Raw genomic sequence first — 23,744 nt, 5'->3', positions numbered from 1 at the left:
TAAGCTACTAGTTTGTGGTAGTTTCTTATGGTAGCCGTAGGAAACAATTACACTGAGTAACAAATACTTTTACAAATCAGGTGGCTTCCAATTCTCTGCTTGCATGAGAACTAAATCATGAGCTGACAGATCCTAAGAATAACTTTTGATGATAGGTTAACTATGTATTTTTGGCATATCACTAAATCCATCAATTTAAGCCACAACAAAATTCCATCAATTCTCATTTACAAATTTTATGTGAACAAAGTTTCCCAACACACACACACACACACACACGTAAAAATTATAATATATATATTTTTAAAAATACAATTAATAGCAGAGCCTGTTTTTTTCCTAATAGTATATTCATTCATGGATACATATATTAATTGAGGATGGGCAGAAGTTTCTTCATCACATTAAGAGATGTAGTTCTATTAAATTATTTTTAGAATTTACATTATATTTATACATTAAAATAATAGCTAAAATCAGGGAAAAATTTAAACACTTAAAATTCTTATGGTCATAAATTTTTTTATAGATTTTAACTCACATACATTAAGTATGTTGCAGGAAAAACTGATATGATGGTCAATTAAAAGAACTTTAAGAATAAAAATATTATATAGCAGAATAAAATTCTTTGGGGGAAGTGGCTTAAAAGTACGAATTCAATCACAAAAATGTATAATTTCCAACTGTTATAGAAAGTCTGTTTATACATTTTTAAAAAATGGATGATGAATCCATTTCACTAGGGTTCAAATCACTACAGGGTTTTAAACCCACTGGATATATTTAAAAGCATGATAATTTTATTTTAAAATTGAAATGTTTATAACACACTGGTAACTGTACTGTTAACTATTTAGACTTAAGATAGAAAGTTTTAGATGGCAAGATATGTGAGAGAGTACAAAGTTTTCAAAATTCTTTTAAGGGAGAAGTGAACAAACAAACTTGAAGACCGTTGCTTCAGATAATGGAAACTCTCTATGAATTAAAAAGCCTTGGTGCTTTTAAAATGGCTATCCTAAGCACTCTTCAAGCAATACTTTCCCAAGTGAACTGGATTTTCCATCCAATTACCAAATATAAATTCTAAAGTGCACATTAAATACATCTGCACAAACAAACCTGTTGAAAACACTTGGTGTAGGACTATGATCACGCTCCCTCTCTCTCTCTCTGGTGCGTTCTCTTTCTCTGTCCCGATCACGATCTCGCTCTCGGTCTCTGTCTCTATCTCTGTCTCGGTCTTTCTCTCTTCTTGCATAATAGTCCCATTGCTTGCTGGTGTCCACAAGACTAGGCCATGAAGGAGCCGAACCAGGAAGGTGGGGAAAGGCAACTAAAGGAAAAAAAACCCCAAAAAACATAACAGTTAAAAAACAGAAGTTATAGTACTTAAACAAGAGAAAACAACAAAAAAGTACTGAAAAATAAGACAAAACTCCCACCAAAAGTGCTTCATTAGATTACAATAAAAACTTATTTAATTACTAGAGAAGAGACACGACATATGGTGAATACCTACAGTTTGGGGAACTATTCAGAAACAAACCTTGAAGACTTAACATATAAAGACTCTTCATTTTTCACGGTAAGTAGGAACCAGAATTAGATATATCACTAACTTCCCAATATCAAAAATATAAAACAGAATATATTAGGACACCTTCAAAGTGTTGAGAGAAATTGTCAACTTAGAAATACATACTAAATTATATTTCAAGAAAAAACAAAGGCATTCATAAACAAAAAGAACAAATGTTATAACCAAAAGACTTCGTCAAAAGAAATTCTATAAGATATATGCATAATGCATTTTAACAGTAACTACTTAAAAAAAAAAGAATGCATAGTTTCAAAACAACGTAGGGGGAAAAATGTTTTAAAAAAATTACCTGAAAAACTTAGTCAATTCAAAAAAGATTTGGAAGAGATGGGGGTAGGGTAGACAAGCTTATTAGCTCAATAATCAGAATAATACAAAAGATACTGAATTTCTCAGTTATATTACTGAAAATTTTTTATTTGTATTTTGAAAAATTCTGACTCTGAATATAGGAGACATAAAAACACATAAAATGGTTGAAAGAAAAAGGATGGGGGAAAAAAAGAAAATACTGATACCATTCCCCATACCCAAATCTCCATGAATAGCTAGCTATATTAATGTCAAAGCAGACTCATACCAAAAAGATTACCTGGGAAAGAAAGGATAATTACATGAAGATGAAAGAGGGAAACTCACCAAGAAGGAAGAACAAATTAAACTTTGAGGTATCTAACAACATAGCCTTAAGTTTTAGAAAGGAAGAATAGGAATACAAGTAAAAATAGAAAAATCCACCATGATCATGGGAGATTAACATATTTCTCTCCATTACTGATACTTTAAACAGAAAAATAAACCACTATAGATATAGAAGATTTGAGCAAAATATTTAACAAGGTGAATTTAATAAACATAACACAGAATATTGGCCAGAACAGTTAAAGAACACTCATTCCTCTCAGGCACATATGAAATATTCATTAAAATATACTATGTACTCTCAGAGGATAAATATAATAAACATTGTTTTCTGACCACTATGCAATTTAAATCAGAAGTAAAAATGTAAAGTTATAGGACAATAATCTCCATATAATTCAAATTAAAAACACATTTCGGATAACTCATGGGTCAAAAAATTTTTTTAAGCCTTCGAGAATTAAACATAAACCAAAGTATGATGTATCAGAAGTCTAGGGATGCAAACTGTTCTGGATGGAAATTTAATTTAAAAAAACACTACATTAGAGAAAATGAAAAGTTAATGATCTAAGCTTCCAATTTATGAATTTAGAAAAGCGCAGAATAATCTAACAAAAGGAAGATAATAAAAAGTAGAAATCAAACAGAAACCTATTATATAATTAGAAAAGTAGAAAGCTGGTTTTTGAAGACTAGACAAAAAATGACAATCTCTGACAAGATTACAAAAGAGACCACATAAACAATACGAGAACCAAAAAGGGACAACTTCAGGTGTTGCGGAGATTAAACAGTGCAAAGAATATTACGTACTTTATACTAACACATTTAAAAACTTAGCTGAAATAGACTAATTATAGAATAAATAAGTGCATGAATGAATAAATAACAAACAGAAGTCACTCGAATAAAAAATCTTAAACAGTCCCATAACTATTAAAGACATTAAAAAAGTAATTAAAAACCTTCCACAAGACCAGATGGCTTTTACAGGCAAGTTTTACTAACTTATAAGGCACAGACTATTCTAATATTATACAAACTTCCAGAGAATAGGAAAAGATAGATCATCCCCTAACTTACTCCCTGTGGGCTGTATAACATTAATACCGAAACCAGTTAAGGATAGTACAAAATATAGGAAGATCATAGGCCAATCTTACATAGTAACTCAGCTGTCAAAATCCTAGATAAATCAGTATTTAAAAAAAAAATAAGTGACTGATCATGACCTGAAGAGACTTAACAAATTATAGTGAAAGTTAACAGGTAATTGGTTACACGATCTCTCTCTCTCTCCCTCCCCTTTCCTCCCCTCCCTGTCTCTCTTTCTATACGTACAGATATAAATACATATCAATACATGTATCTGTATTTATTTCTAAATACAAGCAAATACAAATAGAACACAGAGTTCAAATGAACTACCATTTACGACAAAAACATTAGGTACCTCTGACTAAATCTAACCAAAGATGTGCAAGAAGTGTATGTAGATGATTTTAATACTTAATTGAAACACACTGAAAAACTACTCCCTAAATGAAGAGAAAGTCTTGTTCATAGATGAATTTATGTTGTAAGGTATGAATTTCACACAAACTGATCTAAAGCATCAATTGAATTTCAATACTGCCATGTAAGAGCAAGGACTCTGGAGCCAGGCTGCATGGTTTCAAATACTGACTCTGCCACTCAGTGTGTACTGGGGAAAATTACTTAATCTAGCTGTTCTTTGATTTTCTCATCCATAAAATGGGGATAACAACAGTATGCCTACTTTATAAGGCTGGCAGGATTCTATGAGTTAATAGTGTCATACAGTAAACATAATAGAAAATTTAGTTATTAATCAGAATCTCAACAGTTTTTCTTGGAACTTACAAAGTTGATTCTAAAATAGATATGTAAGTGCAATGGCCCAAGAATACTTCTAAAGCAGAATAAGGTAGATTTTGCTGAACCAGATATCAGATTTACTATAAAACTCATATTTAAGATAGTACGGCATTATTAACATAAGGACAGTTAAATTAACTGAATGAATAACCTAGAAAGCAGAAGAATGGATGCATGCTTAGATGGAAACTTGATACATGAATGGAGGTGATACCGTAGATCCCTAAAGGAAGGATAGACTATTCGACAAATGACACTGGGACAATTATACCTTTACTTTAAAACAGTCAAAAAACAATTTTCCAGATGGCTTAAGAATATACACATGAAAAAATGTGAAAACATTTTGGGAAAAATATGCATTGGAGAATATTTTTTATATACTCAAGGTTGAGAAAGTCATGGTCCAACTATGAACCCAATTAAAATGTGGTATGACTTTATACAGTTGACGTGTACAATGGCAATTTTAATTTATTTGCCATAGAAACTCTCTCCTTTGAGTGGTCTGAGTATTTTAATTATCTCTATAATACACAATATTTACATAGTCATAACAATGTTAATACAGTTTACTGTTTAGCTTTCAGAATAAAAAACTTGTCAGGGCACAGATAATTTTGGTTACAGGACAGAATATAAATGTTATTAGTAGGAGTGTAGCTGAGCAAAGTTGGGAGGCAGAAAGGGAGAAGAGGTGAAAGCTTAGAAAGGTGCACATTAGTAGTGACTGATGGTTCATGAAAAAGAGGGCAGGTATATAAAAAGGAAAAAAAATGATATAATTTCATTGGTGGGGGAAAAGAGAGGGGCAGAGATAATAATGAGCAAATACACATCTATCATTACCGAAAGTTATATAAATCAAAAAACAGGGTGATAAGCCTATGTAGAAAGGCCATGTAGACCATCAGAACTAAAAATGCTTACAGTTCTTCCATATTCCTGTAAAAGATTACTTTTTAACTAGGTCTTATTTTACAAGCACAATCTTATTATTAATATGCACATCAAGAAAAATTAATAGTTCCATGTATAATATTTGAGGTTAATTTACAAAATTCTAAAATAAATTTTAAAACAAAAGTAAAACAGAATTACCAGAAAAGTTTATTATTATTATTATTATTATTATTTATACTTACAGCACCTGGTCTTGCTAGGTGGTCTCCCATCCAAGTACTAACCAGGCCCGACCCTGCTTAGCTTCCGAGATCAGACATTGGGCTTGTTCAGGGTGGCAGGGCCACAGACCATGGACTATGGCTCCACTGGGGCACGAACCCAGGACCTTTTGCATGTAAAGCAGACGTGCTAACTGCTACACTATGGAACCACATCCAAAAAAGCTTTATTTACCATTTTCATTCCAAGGCTTTGTTTGACTACAATAAGAAAACTCCTAAATTTCTTCGATTTAGTTCTTGCAATATGCTTTATAATTGTTATTATTTTAAGAGTCCTTCATTTAAAAAGATGTTTCAGAGAGGAGCTAGGGGTAGTAAACAAGGAATAGAAAACTCTTGCTTTTGGCATTAAAATTTTGCATATATTACTTTGAGAAAAAGTTAAATGTTTAATAAGCATTTAAAAAATAAAATCTTTCACAAGAAAACTATGTAATCTCAAAAATGAAGACTATTCTTTCTGATGTGGGCTAGTCCTCATATTCATCTGTATCAAACAAATACATAAGGAATTTATTCACAAAGGAGAAAGTGACAAGTGCAATAAAAGAGATAAAAATAAAATTTTAATTAATTTGACAAGCAATACCTATCAAGTATTTACATATTAGAGGCACTGTCCCAAGCACTTTATATTCAAACTTTATTTTACAGATGAGGAAAATGACTTAGGTTACTTAACTTATCCAAAGTTACTAAGATAAGAGGGACCCAGGACCCAAACTCAGGCTAACTGCAGAGCCTATGCTTTAACAATTATTCTATTCTGCCTCACAGTGTAAAAAAGGGAGGTAACTTAGAGCTTGTTGGAGATAGTGGGGATGGTCATAAAAATAAGAGCTAATATTTGAGTACTTATTAAATGGCAGGACTAATGTACTTCAATGTATTCTCATTGAAAGTCACATTATGAGAAAGAATTATGCTCTCCATTTAATAATTGAAGATCTACAAAAGTCACACAAATAATGAGAGGGCAAAGCAGGGATTCAAACCAAGGGGTATAACTTTCTTGGAGCCCAGCATAAAAAAATAAAAAGGTGGTATAAATCAACGAAACAAGTCAGTCAACAGAAAGACTACCTTTTGATGTGAATGAACAGTATATATGGCTTTGAATACGAAGGTCTGAAGGATAGTAAAACTCCGATATAGATACTCAGAAGGTTAAGTGGAGGTATATGATTGACACTTACAGCTGATTTATCACCAAGACTTATAAATTCTACCGCATAAGCCTTTGGAACATTCAATTTTCTCTATCCTCAATGGTACTACCTGAATATAGGACACCATAAGTACAGGATACATTCTGAGAAATGCATAATTAGGCAATTTCCTCACTGTGCAAATGTCAGAGTACACTTATACAAACACAGATGGTACAGCCTACTATACACCTAGGCCACCGGGTATAGCCTATTGTTCCTAGGCTACAGGTCTGTACAGCATGTTACTGTATAAAACAACATGAGACTAATCTAGCATAAGTGAAAATGATGCAATCAAGAGATGAAGTAAGCATGATATATGAGGCTGCTGCTGACGTAAGATAGCATACTGTTTAGACAGCAAACTTTTTTTTTTCATAAAGAGTACATCCTAAAATAATGATTAAAAAGCATAGTAAATACATAAACCAGTAACATAGTCCTTATTATCAAGTATCATGTTCTGTACATAATTGTATGTGATATACTTTTATATGACTGACAGTGTAGTAGGTGTGTTTACAACACTATAACCACAAACATGTAATGTATTGCAATGACTATAACGTGACGAGGTAATAGAAATTTTTCAGCTCTCTTATAATTGTATGGGACCATAGTCACATATGCAGTCATTATGCAGCTTCTCATTCTCCCAGCTGGGCATCTCTGCCATTCCCACCTTTCTACCCACTCTACAAATCCACAATTTCCTCACGGTAGGTAGCCAGAATGGACCTTTTTCCAAAGTAAAGCTAGCAGATTTCACAACTCAGCATAAAAGTAGACTGTTCCTCACAGTCCTCTGAATAAGGAAGAAATTCTATATACATGGCCATAAGGCTCTGCATGATCTTATCTCATTCCTAGAAACTCATCATGCATTCTTTGTACTCCAGCCACACCACACTTCTTTCAGTTCATAAAGGCTACCATGTTCTCACCCATCCCCACGTCTCTGAACATGATGTGAACTCCCAAGTCACATTATCTATGGCTCCACCTCTCTGGAGTGGGAAACTCCTGCACTATGCTCCCATGACACCCTCTCTTCTGTAACCTGGCTGTTTCCTCACTAGCCTATAGATTTGATAAGGGCGAATGTATGTCTATGTCCAGTTTACTGTACCCCTAAAACCTAGTACAATGCACAGCACTTTTAAGATAGATAGATAGATAGATAGATAGATGATTGATTGATAGAAAGATAGATAGATAGATAGATAGATAGATAGATAGATAGATAGATGATAGATAGATAGATAGATAGATAGATAGATAGATGATCAAGAAATCTAAGCAAAAAGTGGTATCAGAAACCCTTAGAATGGATAACATGACCTTGCCAAATGATTTAGAAGAAAAGATAAACCAGTAAGGGAGAAAGATGAAACAAGTCTAGTTGGATGCTATGAGTCAAGAAACAGAAAGATTATGGTCAATAAAGACTGAGACAACTTGGTGACAAATCCTAAACCCTTTCAGGAAAAGACATGGTATAAAAATTCATGTTGTATCACCATTTATTAACTTTTAAAACTAAAGCTGATAAGGAAATAAAAATTGTTCTGTTAAGTAACCTGGAATATATGTAAGACCTAGTTACTCCTTTAGTTAATATTTTTTCATTGTTCTGTAAGATAGTATTTCAAACCATGAAATATGTTTTTATTGCTATAAAAATATTTAAGTACTGATTCAAATTGAATCTGGTAACTAAAAATAATACTTACCATTGCCATATGGAAAAGCACGTGCAGAACGACTATCATAACCAGAGGAATGCCCACTGTTGAAGAAAAATGTATTTTTATGTGTTGCAAATTAAGTTCTGAATTTTGATAGTTTGGTGCAAAAGCAAAACATAAAGGCAGAATTATGACTTTTAATTAACCACAATATAATAATGTTTTAATTCTGTAATTTTACTTTCTAGTACTAAAAACATGGGCTTTTTAACCTTCCAAAATATTAAACCTAACACCCACTTGTAAATAAAAATATAGCCTGTTAATACTATATTATGCATATCACTATTTAACATGAATAATCCAAGGAATTCAGTTTAACTCATAAGATAACAGAGAAACTGAAGCTAACAGAATATTTGAGACTTGGTTAAAATTCAATTTAAAAAACTGGTTTTAATGGTTATAAATCAGAAATTCAGCCCCATTGAAAGGATCAAAAAATACTTTTTAACATTTGATCGAGAAAACAAACATGTTTAACAAGGACTTAATAAATAAAATCCTCATGTTCTCACAATTCATACTTTGCTGAGTTTTACCATTTTCTTTGAAAATCATATGTATGGTTTGATGCTACAGATGTAAGGTTCTCACAATGTGTCTTTATAAAACTTGAAACACTTTTTCAGAAATGTACAACTTTTACAGAGTTCACCACTTGAGAGGAAATAATAATAGCCACCATTTATCAGTGATTTCCATCTGCCAAGAATTGTGCAGATGATTTATACTCACTTATTTTAATCTTTCCAATTATATCAATCTCATTTGGTAAAGAAGAAACTGAGTCTGAAACTGAGTTATGAACCATGCCTAGCAGCACAAAGCTGGAAAATCTGAACCAGTCCTGTACAATTCTGAAGATGTGTGTTGTTAAACACCATATTGCCATCCATGAGGTAAATATTCTTTGGTACAGCATTCTGACTAACATAAACCATAAATGCAGGATATAAAAATAAGGTTACTGCCATGCAGTAACCAATCCACCTTTGTGGAAGCTGAGTTGCCGCAGGGTAGCAAAGAATAAGGCAGCTTTTCTTTACTTTGGTCCCTGATAATAGCTATCCTTACCTAATCCTAAAACAGACATGCATTATTCATGATGACCAGATATCTGTTTGTATTTCCCACAAAACTGACTACAGCAAAGTTTTTACCAATTTTGGAGTTTCTTTAATCAGCATGTCATAAGTCAAAGCAAGATATTTCAAAATACTATCATTTCGTTTTCCTTCTCCTGTTTTGTTATCAGATTGTATGTCCAACGTCTTATATAAAAGTAACACAGATCTAGGTTTATGCATTAAAAGACAAGTACTACTGTTTATAAAATTAAATATCTGAAAATATTACCAATATATGTATATGATTCTTCTGTCAAAGCCTATCAATGATAAAAAATTTATAGTATCCACACTGATTTACCTTTCTATTGTTGGTATAAGAGATGGAGGTGGAGCGCCTGGTGGAGGAGGAAAACCTGAAACATTCAATCATAAGACAAAAAAAGTTAAGAAAATGTACATTTTATGTCAAGAGTGAAACAAAGTTGCTGCATATCACTAAATTTCTCAGGGGATATAACATGCTTCTCTATGTTATAATGGACAGAAAAAAATGAAGCTTAATCTTATAAACAGATTTTAGAGTAATAAAACTTTAAATGAACAGTCTGGTCTAATACACAGAGCACAAACTGGGAGTCAGGACATCCGGTCTTATTTTCAGCACCACACACAGCCCATTTTGTGAGTATGAGAAAGTTAATCTCAATGCCTTACCTTTTCCATACATAAAACAGTGGTAGTGTTGTCACCATATATGTTATACTTGAAATATTTTAGAAGAAAAGCAAGTAAAATAACATTTACCTCTTTCAAAAAATATTTTGAGTTTTAGATGTATAGAAATTTCCTTCAAATGTATAATTCATAAATAAAATCTTACCAGTAGGTATAATAAATGCTTAAGGCTGAGAACATCCATTATAAAATGTTTTAAATAGCACAACCCTAAAAATGTGTTTTACAAAGAAAGGCACATATGTATAGTTTTGCATTTGTTTGGAAAGAAAATAATTTGCACCTTTGTATCATGAATCTGCATTCTCAATAATTTGCAATACCTAAACGAAATACCACAGAATATGGCTAAAAGAGACCATAACAATCTACTCTACACTTTCAAATTGATAGGCAATAAAGCATCCCAACAAAAGACTAAGATTCCACAACTTACGATACTAATTCCTTATACCAATCCCTTCCAAATTTTAACAACTCTCACTATTAGGAAATGTATTAAATTATATAATTTAAATCTCTCTCACTACAATTCATATGTCGTCCTGAATGAGGACAAGAAGCAATCCATTGTCATATTCTCTGACACTTTCTACACATTTGAAAGCACTTCCACTAGGCCTCCTTTTTAATATTCTATGTAAAAATAAATCCCAGTTCTCTTAACCCTTCTCAAAAGTCCATTTAAATCAATTTTTGGCCCTACTTCTAGTTGTTTTAAATTCACCATGCTCATCTTCACTGTATCCAGTTTTAGGAGTTACAAGTTCTCCATTAAACATCTTAGAAGTGTACAGTTTAGCAATTACCACATTAGTCCTAGAGTCCACAATCCTATTTTATACAGTCTTACAATCACATTTCTTTTTAAACTAAAAAGACACACCAATGACTCCTTTATGACTTTTCCTAGTAAAGCTTCTTCAGTCACATTCATACGCAATCAGTGACTATCCCACATCTATACATATATACTTGTCTATGCTATCTAAACTTCACTATTTGTTTATTGAGGTCATTTTGAATTTAGACCCACCCTTCCAAGCACTGTCATTTCTTATTCTCTTTATACTCCTTGGCTTTTAATAGTGAACTCAGTAAACATACTTACTATCATATTTGTATCACACTACCAAAAAAAAAAAAAACTGAAAAAATGTAAAAAACAACACTAGACCGCGTATAAAAACTATTGATCATACCATTACAACAATGAACAAATTAATTACCACCCTAAGAACAACCATCTGACCAGTTGGCAATCTACCTAATTGAGTAGTTCAGAACATTATGCCAGCAGAGTATAAAAATAAGAAACCATGATAAAGTCAAAATAAATGCTCTTTCTCTTCTCTTGCAGTCACTTTATCATATAAAAAAATTCCTTGTCTGAAAAAACATTTTTAATAAAAATTTTATTTTACATCCTATACTGTTTTTCTTCAACAAATTGATATGGTAAGAATTTTCTCAGAACCTCTTTTTCTACAGAAATGGGTAAGACAGGTATAAGAAAACTGAATATCTTAATCAAAACTGGAATGAAGCAAAGGCAGAGCTGAAAATAGGACCTTGAAATCCCAATAACCTATTCCATATTCTAACCATATCAACACTGTCCCTCCTGTAACTAGGCTTGAAATTTCATGTTTATTAACAATGATGGAGAAAACATGGAAAAAGTTTTACCTGGAGGTGGTACAGTTATTGGAATACCTAAAAAACAAGTGATGAAATTTAATATAGTAATTGGATTTTATAACCTGTTATGTATTTATGCCATCACCAAAGAAAACCCTTTGAAATAAAACCCCTTGCCTCATTTTCCTGGCTTATTAACTCAAGAGAAGCATCCTGTTTTCTTGCAGAGGACCAACAATTCGAGTATAACGTCTGACTTCCTGATGAAAACCCAGTCTAACAACTTGATAACAGGTTTCCCCAAGTTGTAATCACAAAGAAAGTAAGACATCAATTAAAAAAGCACACTTGTGCATACAAAATATCAAACTCCATGAAATTAACACTAAGTTTGATAATCTGATTTTATTATTTTAACATTTTAATAGGTAAATTGATCAATGGGCTCTTTAATACTATAAGTGGTACAAGGTAACTCTGAAGATAATGGATATTCACTTTGTAAAGTTTTGTGGGACATTCAAGTGTTGATTTGGATTGTTTGTTGTCAACAGGAGTGGAGAAAGGTTATTATTTCCCTTGTTTTGTGGGAGTAGAGAAAGGGGGCACAGCCAGTGCATACATATATGCCCCTGGGGTACGTTAAGATAAACATGGAAGATTTATTTCTGTAAGCGTCAGAAAACACTTGAGTGACTCTCACTCATTTGCACACATTATAAACTTTAATAAATTATGTACAAACATTTGCAATTTATATCGGTCAAATGTGCCCTTAAATCCTAATGTAAAACTTATGTGGCATGCAAATAGTAACTACTTTTTGTTTGAAGAAAAATGACATTACTAAATAGAAAAATAGAAAAAAATTTAAAACTTTTTCATGATATTTTTATACCATAAATAACTTCAACACAGCTGAAATGATTTACTAAATCCTTTCATAAAAACTGAGTCAATACTAGTCCAAAAGAGGAAAAATAATCTAATTCATTGACTAAATGTATGTGAAAAAATAATGGAAACAGAATCGCTTTAAAATGTTTTCTTGTGAATGGAAACATCTGCTTATAATTTATTTAAAAATTTTCTCTGCACATAATAGGTTAATATAAAAAGATATTTAGGCAACAAGTGGCCTTAAAATGGAGAATGAAGCACCTGATTGAACCATTCATGCAATAAAAGGATATGCTAAACTTATAAAACCAACAAGGATGAAAAAGATACGTAAAGTAGCCATCATGTTTCAAAAATCATTAAGCCTCCATAAGTCTACTAAACTGATCTACACTTAATGGCAATTCTCATCCATCCTCAGGTTACCTCGCTACTTCCTAAATTACTAGGCTAAATGAATCCAACAAACAATACAATTCAGCAAAATCCGAGACACCAAACTAAATGGGAAAAATAAGAAAGGCAGAGATATTAAGTGTTTTTAATATTTACTATTACCTGATTTTCTTTAGAATATTATAGGTTTTTTTTTTAACACTACTGAACTTCACTATGTGACTACATTTAAACACTAGTTTTCACATTTAAATACATGGTTGTTTAAGTGTGTAACATAAAGAACTATACCAAATTTGGCAACCCATTCCGTAATCCTAATAACTTCACCTAAATGAATACAAGAGCAGCATGAACCATTTCAGTTAATGCTCACTACAGCCTGCTAAAAATGTGAATTTGTGCAAAATAACTAAGAAATTACTAGTAATCCCTCTCAAAATTTAGTCCTCAAGAACTTTCACAAAGCATAATGAAAAGACATTAACCAAATGATTAACTATGCTATAAAGGCGGTTAAAATTAGTCTGCTTTTAATTTGAATCTTACTACAATATCGCACAGAATATTTTTTAAAAATCAACTGGAAAGAATTAAGAACACAAAGAAAAATCACGAGATGCCTTTCAAATCAATATCTGCACATCAGAGAGTTATCAGGAGAACTAGAAAGGGCCCTTCTTGTGAGACCTCTATTTCACCTAGATATTTCAATGCAAATCTTCACTGGTAAACATTCATCAAAACTCGAGTACAGAGTTGATGAAACACTGTACAATCAATTTTTTGACAATTATCAAATGTAAAGCGTGAGGGTAAGGGGATTTGAAATCCTATTTTGAGGACTGAAGGAACTGAAGCAAAGAAATAGAAAGGCAGCAGCCCTGTAAAACAGCGTATTAAAATAAATTTAAATGTATTTTTTAAATTCTCACAAAATTAAGAGGCTCTGTACTCAATAAAAAAAGTGAATAATAATCTATGAACTCATTCTCAGTGTACCCCATCATTACTTTGTATAACTAAGGCAAAAAAGAGTTATGTGATAGGCAGCCTCTAACATGGCTTCCAATGATCCCTGCTTCAGGTATTTATGCCTTTTTATACCTCTCTTTGAGTGTGGGCTGGATATAACTTGTTTCTAACAAACAAAATACAGCAAAAATGATGAAATGTCACTTCCATGACTAGGTTTCAAAAGACAGCGACTTCTATTTTCTGGCATCCTCAACTGTCTTCTCGGCATTCATGCTTCAATGAAGCAAGTTGCCATGTTGTAAAAGAAGTGAATCTTTTCAAAAAAAGAGGTGAATGAGCTTAAAGATAATCTTTTCTCAGTCAGGTCTGAGATGGCCATCTTAAATTCTGCAAGAAACCTTGAGGAGAGGATTCAGCTAAGTTGTTCCCACCTTCCTAACACAGAAAAACTGTTCAATAATAAATACATTGTTTTAAGCCACTACATTCTAGAGTTATTTGTTATGCAACAATAGCTAACCAATATATATAACCACCTACTGTTTCTCTATGCAAATGAGAAAAAAAAGCATGGCACAATAATGTGAACTTCACTTCGTATTTCTCACTGGTAACTCCTGAATTTCAACAGCACTATTTTGTTACAAATAAATGAACCCGGTTACTTTCTTTAAGTCTCAATGATTCCTACTTCAAGTTCATACGTAAGTTCTGCACAAAGAAAATGAGTACAAAAAGTCAAGATTTATAAAAAGCATTAAATATCACCCTCCACCACATAGTTTTCTATGTATCAGTATTCTTAAAACTAAATATTCACATGTATATGCCCTATCATCTCTTAAAAAAAAAAACCATGGGATACAGAATACTACAAAACTACTTTTTAATAATTTAAATAAAAATTAATTTTAAGGTACAAAAAATGGAAATAATTTCAAATTTTAAAAAAATGTGTTAAAAAATGCTATGCTCACAAAACTTAAAAGTAACAAAGCGTTACAAGCATAGTCCATACCTAATAAGTAAAAAAGATGATTCTGTGTTAACTATAAATGAAACTATTTTATCCTTTTTAGGATCTCTTAATCTTCTAGCTTATAAAATTATCTACAAGCTACAGAAAATAAAAATTATGTGAGACAAATAAAAACATCTCTGATAGAAATATCAATATTTTTACAAAGAACTTATAAAGGAATTGATCTCTATAAGCTCACATATAATCACAAAATGATTGAAGGAGTCAAACAAAAGGTAAATATTAAATTATAATTAAATTCTACAAAATATAGCATCATGGTACATTAAAAATATAACTATTAAAGGGAATATCTATGGGAAGAAAAGATTCAAAAATCAACATCCTAAAGCTTTTAATTTCTATTAAACTTACATATAAATTATTTTAATTGTGCCAGAATATACTACTTACTACAGATAATTAGCATTATTCCCTATTTTGAGTTTATTAAAAATACTGAGACTTTTTTTAATATAGAAAAATACAACATAAGAGAAAATGAGTATAGTTCTCAAAAGCTTCAAGGAATTCTTTTGCAGAGGTACTTCCATAAAACATATTTTTGAAATGCTTACTTTTTGGCAAATACTGTCAGTTAATAAGCAGATTGGTTATGTAAGACCAAAATCTTCATGGAAGTATAAAATCAGCTTAATAAATGTTATATTCATGAAACAGCATCTCAATTAAAGGGACAAAATTATACTTTCTCCAGGGTGCTAATAATATTCATCCAACATAGGTCGAGCTTCTGCCAAAGCAGCAGTTCTCAAAGTGTTACCTAGAGAATCCTGGGGGTCTTTAAGACCCTTTAGGAATCTAGACGGTCAAAACTACTTTCATAAAAATACAATTAGCCGTTTTCACTCTCAGTCTCTAAAAAGTGTATAAGAAAATCTTCTAGAGGCTGTGTGACATGTAAATTCATAAGAGATTTAATGCAGAAACAAATAGGAGAATCCAGCTTTTTTCTATTAAGCCACACAATAAAGAGATTTGCAAAACTGAAAACAATGCCACTCTTTACACTGTTTTTTATTCTGGAAAAATAAAGTTATTTTTCAAGAAAATGTTGTCTTAATGTTAATGTGTAATAGTTTTATGAGTATTTTTAAAACAACAAATATTTTAACTATAATAAAGATTTTAATTTCTCAGTTTTAATATCTAATACAAAAAAATAGATGAACACGCATAAATAAAAACCCTTTGGTGTCTGCTATTTTAAGAGTGTAAGAGGAGTCTGTGACCAAAAAGTTGAGAGCCACTGTGCTGGAACCAGGCTAACAGAAAAATAATCTACACATGGTAGGCCTTGGAAGAAGTGCAGAAAGACTCCAGATGTGAGCCACTTTTCTCCCTAAACCCAAGTAACACAGCTAACCGAAAATCAAGGTATTTAAGGAATAAACGAGATTTTCATGTTTATATAATTTATAGTACTAGATGACTAGTAAGACACTGACGTACTTGACAACAGTTTTTTAAGAAGGAATCTAATTCCTTCTAAAATGCAGAATCCTATGCATTCTGAAATCTAGATAAAGAGCTAAATCCTATTTCCAACCTTAAAAACAGATGACTTGTCTGTTTGGGCTACATCTCAGTAAAGCAAACAGCCTTGGTTCAATGAAGAATTCTACTCCCGAGCTAGATTTCAATTATTCCCAAGACATATTAAGTCTTGTGAGCCTTAATACTGATCAATGTAACAAGAAATGAATTAAACCAAATATGATAAAATACGATTACACTAAAATAAATTAACTTTTAAAAGTCTAAATTAAAAGCCAACCAATAACATGTAATATAGGTTGAACATAGTTTAAAAAATTTTTTACAATCATTATTTTAAAAACAAAATAAGCCAGACACAAAAGAACAAAATACTTGAAAGATTCAACTTATATGAGGCACCCAGAATAGGCAAATTCATAGAGAAAGAAAGAATAGAGGCTACCAGGGGCTTGGGTAAACGGAAAGGGATTGTTGATTAATGAGTATACAGTTTGTTACAGACGATGAAAAAGTTTTAGTATAGATATAAGTGATGGTTACACAACACTGTGAATGTTATTTAATGCTACTGAATTGTATATTTACAAATGGTTAAAATATACCTTTGTTAGATATATCTTATCTTACCACAATAAAAAAAATTTCAACTACTCCAATTTTACATTTTTCTGCTAATAAACAATTATTTTAAAACTAGATTTATTTAGTACAGACTTAACACAAATCAGGCAAACAGCAAAACTTCAGTTAACTAGATTTTTAAAAAAAAATCTGATTCCTGCTTTTTACAACCTCCCTGACTTCCCTGCCCACAAATATACATGCATGCATTTCAACAAAGAAATACTTAAAAAGAAAGAAAGAAGCTTTTAAGACATGTTATTGTTATCCAATAACTTTCTTCATACAAGTAATAATTCACTTCAACACAGTAAAATAGGCTTTCCAGCAAAACCGCCTGGGTTAAAATTCTGGTTCTGCTACTTTTCTAGCTATTATTTAAACTCCTTAAACCCCAGTTTCCTCATCTGTAACATGATAATAATCTCTACTTCAGATGTTGTCGAGAATAAAATTGAGTTAATACATGAAGTGTACTCAGAACCTTGCCTTCGATAGTAAGCATTCAATAAATACGAGCTATTATTACTCAATAAAAACATAAAACCACGCTAATATATTTCCAAAAAAAAATTCATAGCAACTATTTTCTGGTTCACTAAAGAATGAAAATAAGAAGTTTTCTAAAAATTAAGGAAGATCTTGAATAATCAGTGTTTGTTTTCAAGCTGCTATTAGTATGGCAGCAAAGAACAGATTTAAATACTTTTCCACTTAAAAAAATCCAAGCCTTGACATTAATTTAGGACCAGAGGTCCATTAAATGTTTGCTGCACTCTCCAATACAAAACCTCCTCTACTTTTCATACAAATCTATTGTGACCAGAAATATTTTGTCCTCTGTTGCTAACAAGGATTCATGCTGTTTATAGAATGTGTGTTTGAGGGAGAGGAAGCAATATACCCCGCCTCTCCTGTCAACTATTTGTCAGTTGAATGAGTGTTGTTCTCTTTCACCTCATCACTGCTAAGGAGTTAACTACTTATGCAATGAGCCAACTACAGAGTTAACTATAAATTTTATCCTCCAAAACAGGGCATTTCTGAGAGTACAATAATTACGCTGAGACAAAGATATGAAGTAGGACTATTCTAGGCAAATCTGCACATATGATCACCCTATTTATTAAAAAATGGTAGCATCCCAAAGTATGGGCAGGTCATTACATATTCGTTCCATCATATACAGGACTATAGTTTTAAAAATTTATGTATAAACATTCTCAACTTATGCAAATGTTTGAAAGCTAATGTTAACAAAGACTATTAAAATATGTTTATGTTAATTCTCAAAAGATTTTTTTCCTTTTAGTATTTCTCAAGAAAGCAAAAAGAAAACCCAAGGTTTCCCTAAGAAAAATGTTTCCTTATTAAGGCAATTCTTACACACTCCTGAGACACAGCTTGCTTTCATCAGCTGCTTATGATTCTTGAGGTGATCTAAATTACAGCAAACTCAATGGCACATACTGTAATCATGTGGTTCTACAGTAACTGAAAATGTGGCTTTAATCAAGGCTAACACTCAGCTGGTATGTATCTATGTAGCCATATTGTCGTTTAAAGCCAGTGCCCATTCTGATTGATAAGTGCCTTGTGACTGTATCAACTGCCACTCTGAAAATCTCCGTGTTATGTATACATAATATGTTTTTAACTCAATTAGCTAACATATTTAGTCAAGTGATTAGCATGGTGGGGAAACAGAAATCCACAGTCTATATTCGCTCTAACAGCTCACAATCTAGTAAAAATGAGAAGTCAGTTAGCCTCAACTTATAAATATTTGGTTTTAATATGAATTGGTATCTTCCCCCACCTCATCCCAGCAAATATACCATGGTTAGATACTGCTTAAACCAGCATTAGAATTCCTCTGAATTTGTATTCCTTAAATGCTGACAGGACAGCATGGATATTAATCTAAAAATAAGAATCAATAGTCCTGCATAGGTATTTAAAATATAGAAAGCACGTAGTTGAAAATTAACATCACATAGCTTATACAACAGCTATATGTTACCATATAATGCCATATAATCTAAATGTTATTAAAAGATTTGTTAACCTTTTAAACGGAGATTATATAGCAAAGAAATGGGAGTAATTTTATCATTTTGAAAAGAGCTTACTTCTAGATAATGCCATTGTCTATCAGCAATATCTTCCAGAGCTACTAAATATTCTTACTATACCAGTGAGGTATTTTTCCATCATTAATTCACATCACCTCTCTCTCATTTTAATAAACAAATAATGTTGAACTATATAAAATGTTAGCCGTCTGGGGATACACTATATTAGCTAGTAAATAAGAAAATTCTTTTAAATCGCTTTTAGTACAGTACCTAGTAAAGTCTAAGATTACACAACAATCTAAAGTAAGAACTATAATCACATATATTGATCTTTTAGTCTCAGTAAATCAAATACATTCAAAATAAACTATTTCTACATTTTATCTTTTCAGAGGACAAAGAACTCATTCATGAATCACTGAAACCTTCCTTTTTCATTTAGTTAATTCTCACCATATTAAAGACCCAAGAATTATGGGTCCAATCGCAACTTCTGAATGATTTGTGTTTCAGAACAAAAAATTATTGTTGGAACAGAAGTTCATTGAACTTTAGAAATAAAACTGTCTGGAGTAAACACCTCTAACCTATCCAGTCTTCTCCTTCCTCTATTTTTGAGACAAGAGATTCTCTAAAGCCAGTTATTTTTCATATTAATTTTCTTATCACTTTTGAAGGTAGACTTTTAAAGGTAGAAGTGACAATGGAAGGAAATCAAAGGTGTTGTGGATGTAGGGCTGATGCAATAACTAGCATTTAAAGGCCCAGGATGACTAAGGGAATGACTATGGAGACATTTTATTTGCCTCTGTACTCAGATCATAAGTGGAACCTTAAAGACAGTTCTTTTGTAAATGTAGAGTGAACATGGCCCTTTAGTATAAATTGACTTTATATTAAATCAAATCTTAACATATATTACACATGTAATTCTAATTAGGACCAACAGCTAATTTTTATCATTTATTACAGGCATTCTCTCTAGAAAAAGTAATTATTATCTCAATTGATTTTGTTAGTTTCATTAAAAATTGGTTAAGGGAGATAAATATTCAAAGCATATTGGAAATAAAATTAACAAAGGTCACTGAACAAAGGGTTGGAAGTATAAAATTTGGGGAGTATCTATAAATTTTTTTCTATTGCCACTGATCTAGTTTTTAATAAATAATCAAAAGTGACTAAAAATTTACAGGAATTTTCTATCTCGTTTAAAAGAAGTTAAATACCAGGTACCTGGCACCCAGAAGCAGTCTCCTAGAAGGAAACCAATATATAAAGAAAGAAGATGACCAGACAGATTTTCATTTCAATCTCTTCACAGGAAATAATCTTTCTTTTTTACCTATTCTGATTCTAAAATTATCTTGCATGGTTTAAAATTAAATATGGATTTATATATGCACAATTAGCAACTTTACTTTGGAGAACACAATCATATTTTTGGATCACAATTTTAGTATCTGTATATTTTTCTCTATTTTAGTATGTCTCTTTGCTATGCTGAAATAGCAAGACATGTATGTATCTGTTTCAGTGTGACTCTACTGAAGTCTAATAATCAATTTCATATCTATATTTTTAATGTAATGCAATCAATGAAGATATTATTTTCACATATATTTTTTAATTCTTAAATTCCAAATAAAAGAAACACTCACAGGTTATTTTTCTTCCTCGAAATCAAATGTCTTATGTACTATTTACCTGGTGGTGGAATCAGAGGTGGAGCAGTGCTGACAGTTGGAGGAGGTGGAAGAAATGGTGGTGGCGGCAGGTGGGTGGGAGGAGCTCCCGGTGGGAAAAATGGAGGTGGTTTGCTAAAATTGTTGTCTACTTCAGTAGCAGATCTTTCAGAAAGAACCTAAAATCAGAGCATAATTTATTAAAAAGATGAATAAATGTTCTTATCTGAGATTAAACTCGGTAAATTAATTTCATTTAATCTAAGAAAGTAAAAAGTTTTATTCACATACATATATTTTGGGGAGGTGAGACTAATTTTTCTATCTGTGTGATGTGTGTATATATACATATATATACACAGATGTTAGTATACATTCACGCACATAGTCAAAGCCTAAGAAAAACTTAAACATAAAAAATTCTAATGGGAAACAATTAAGTGATAAAAACATTCTAAACAAGAGACAAGCACTTTATAAATATAATGTACCAAGTATTATCTTTGTTACCCAACCAAGTTCAACTATTCAAATTAAAGCATTTGCAAATATTAGTCACAGACACTAGCATTAAGAAATTGACAAGGCAGCAGAACCAGATATTCATTGTACAAGAGCCTGTCATCACCAGTAAGTAAAGACAGTAAGGCATGAACTGACAAGTAACAGGCAGCCAGATATGTGACCCTAGTAACTTTAAGAACAAGGGTTTTATACTTGAAAAGTAATGTTTATGAAATAATGATTTTTGTGAACAGGTAAGAGACAGGCACCAAATTTACAGAAGAGTGGAACATAGAAATGTGGATTTTTGAAGAGCTCCCTGAGAGATTCTAATGTGCAAACAATGTTTGGGAAACATAGCAGAAACAGGAAACATAATATTATATATTTAGTTTATACCTCTGAAATCCTTGCTGGCTAAAGCATATCATTTAAACATATAATTCTTCCTTTAGTTAATTTTTCCTACATTTTTTGTAAAGCGTTATGTTGATAAGCTATTTTTTAAATTAAGGGACATAATTATTTTAAGAAATCACAGCATTTTAACACTGGGGAAAAAGAGAGGACTATCTTCATTTTAGAAATAATTTACCTTTAAAGATGATAAAAAATATTTCATATGATTAACTCATTAAAAGTAATAAAAAACAGAAGACTTTGTAAATTTATTTAAGCAATCAGAAAAGGAAATAAATAAAAGTGTGATCAAGCTAACAGCTGAAAATGTCAGTTGCAAAAGTTCTAACTTGAATTATCCAAGTTATTAATAAGTCATCTTTCATTCTTTCACTTGAAAATAAATCGACTTCCCTCAGAAATACCACATTAAATGTTATAACCACGTAATAATAAAGCTATCACAAAGAAATTTTATGTCATATTTTTAAGAAAATGGGAAAATGCAAACGATAATTTCAAATGGGAAAAAAGGACTACACAAAAATATAATCATAATAGTATCCCATACTTGCTCAGTGATAAGAAAGATATGTACCAGAATGTTAACAGTGATGATAAAATTATCGAGGGTTTTATTTTCTTCTTTAAACTTTCCCCATATTTTCCTCCTTTTGTCCAGTGAAGTTTTATGTTATGTTTAAAGCACAGAAAAAGAAATCCTACTAAAAAAAGACTCAAAGGTTATCAATTCTAAATGGAAAAGCTTCTGTAATAAAAGTGATTGAGTCCACATTTTAAATCTCTTCATAGTACCTAACAACATAGCACTATAAATATTAAACAAATCAGAACATGCATATAATATTTCAGTTAAAAAATAGCAATTTTTAAAATACTAAACCTGTATGTTGCTGTTTTCATTGGCCCGTCGCCTTCCTTCTACTCGGCTGATGGTTATAGTCTGACCAATAACATCAATTGCCCCAGGTAATCTCCTATAATAGAAAAATTGAATCAATTCAGTTTTGCCTAATTAGATGTTTGAAAAAGAATACAAACATTAGGTGAGAAAATCTAAAACCATTTGCAATGCACTCTAACATAAAATCAGATTACAATACACACTGAAAAACTTTATTGCATTAGATCTCGCTACTTTGCACTGTCGTGAAAACTATTTTATTAGTAAGCTCGAACCAACACATCCAACGATGATCATAATGTTAAATTTAAGTACTTTTATAGTTTTTCGTCTAAATTTACTATTTTTTAATAGTATCCAAGTGGATTTATCTTTGTGGAACTGAATCAGGTAGCAAAAGCTGAACAAATGGAAATAAAATTTTTTGGCCATTGTAATTAGAACACATCACAGTACTATTATAGAAAATTTTAGAAATTCTTCAGAAAGGCTTAAAATGAAATATTCATTTTGATACACACAGGATATTTTCTTTAGTGATTTATTACAAGCTTTTGAAAGCATAAAAACGAAACCAGTTTTCAATTTCTGATAACTTGTCTTTAGATAGAAAAATTCAAATATTTAATGCCTGCCCCACCTCCAACTGTATTTACAATCCATTGAAGTATATGAGTAGATGGGAAATATTATGTCTACCACATAATAATGCTGCAAATTTAATAAGTTAAATTTTTTTTAAAAAGCCATTTTGTATAGTTAAGGACTTTATAAAAGTATATACACTTAAGATACAAAAGTCATCTATAGGAATAGGTGATGAAAATTAGATTAATTTCTCATCTATAATTCAGTTCTGAACAATTCTACCTTTAAAAGTTTATGAAAGTAAAACAATCCAAGCACCACAGATCCTTCCAGTCACCAGAGTTAAGTTCCTAAAATGCATAAAACAGCAGCTATCTCTATTG

The 23,744-nt window shown here is 31.5% G+C and overlaps 1 protein-coding gene across 26 annotated transcripts in view; it reads right to left on the bottom strand.

Moving 5' to 3' along the window:
- Positions 1-23,744, bottom strand: part of FIP1L1 (factor interacting with PAPOLA and CPSF1) — a 71,981-nt gene that overhangs the window by 13,552 nt on the left and 34,685 nt on the right. For 14 of the 26 annotated variants that reach the window (XM_039845211.1, XM_039845203.1, XM_039845213.1 and 11 more), the window contains 6 exons: positions 22,753-22,846; positions 20,968-21,124; positions 11,794-11,820; positions 9,728-9,782; positions 8,282-8,337; positions 1,126-1,339 (listed from right to left, as the gene is read on the bottom strand). In XM_039845211.1, the coding sequence (XP_039701145.1) occupies positions 1,126-1,339; positions 8,282-8,337; positions 9,728-9,782; positions 11,794-11,820; positions 20,968-21,124; positions 22,753-22,846 (603 nt within the window). The remainder of the gene's footprint in view (positions 1-1,125; positions 1,340-8,281; positions 8,338-9,727; positions 9,783-11,793; positions 11,821-20,967; positions 21,125-22,752; positions 22,847-23,744) is intronic. The other 12 variants (XM_039845204.1, XM_039845215.1, XM_039845224.1 and 9 more) reach the window with 1 other exon arrangement.

The sequence above is a fragment of the Pteropus medius genome, unplaced genomic scaffold (assembly GCF_902729225.1).
Source record: "Pteropus medius unplaced genomic scaffold, Ma_sr-lr_union100, whole genome shotgun sequence".
Taxonomy (NCBI): domain Eukaryota; kingdom Metazoa; phylum Chordata; class Mammalia; order Chiroptera; family Pteropodidae; genus Pteropus; species Pteropus medius.
The sequence above is the reverse complement of the archived record's forward strand: the minus strand, read 5'-3'. Positions and strand labels throughout refer to the sequence as shown.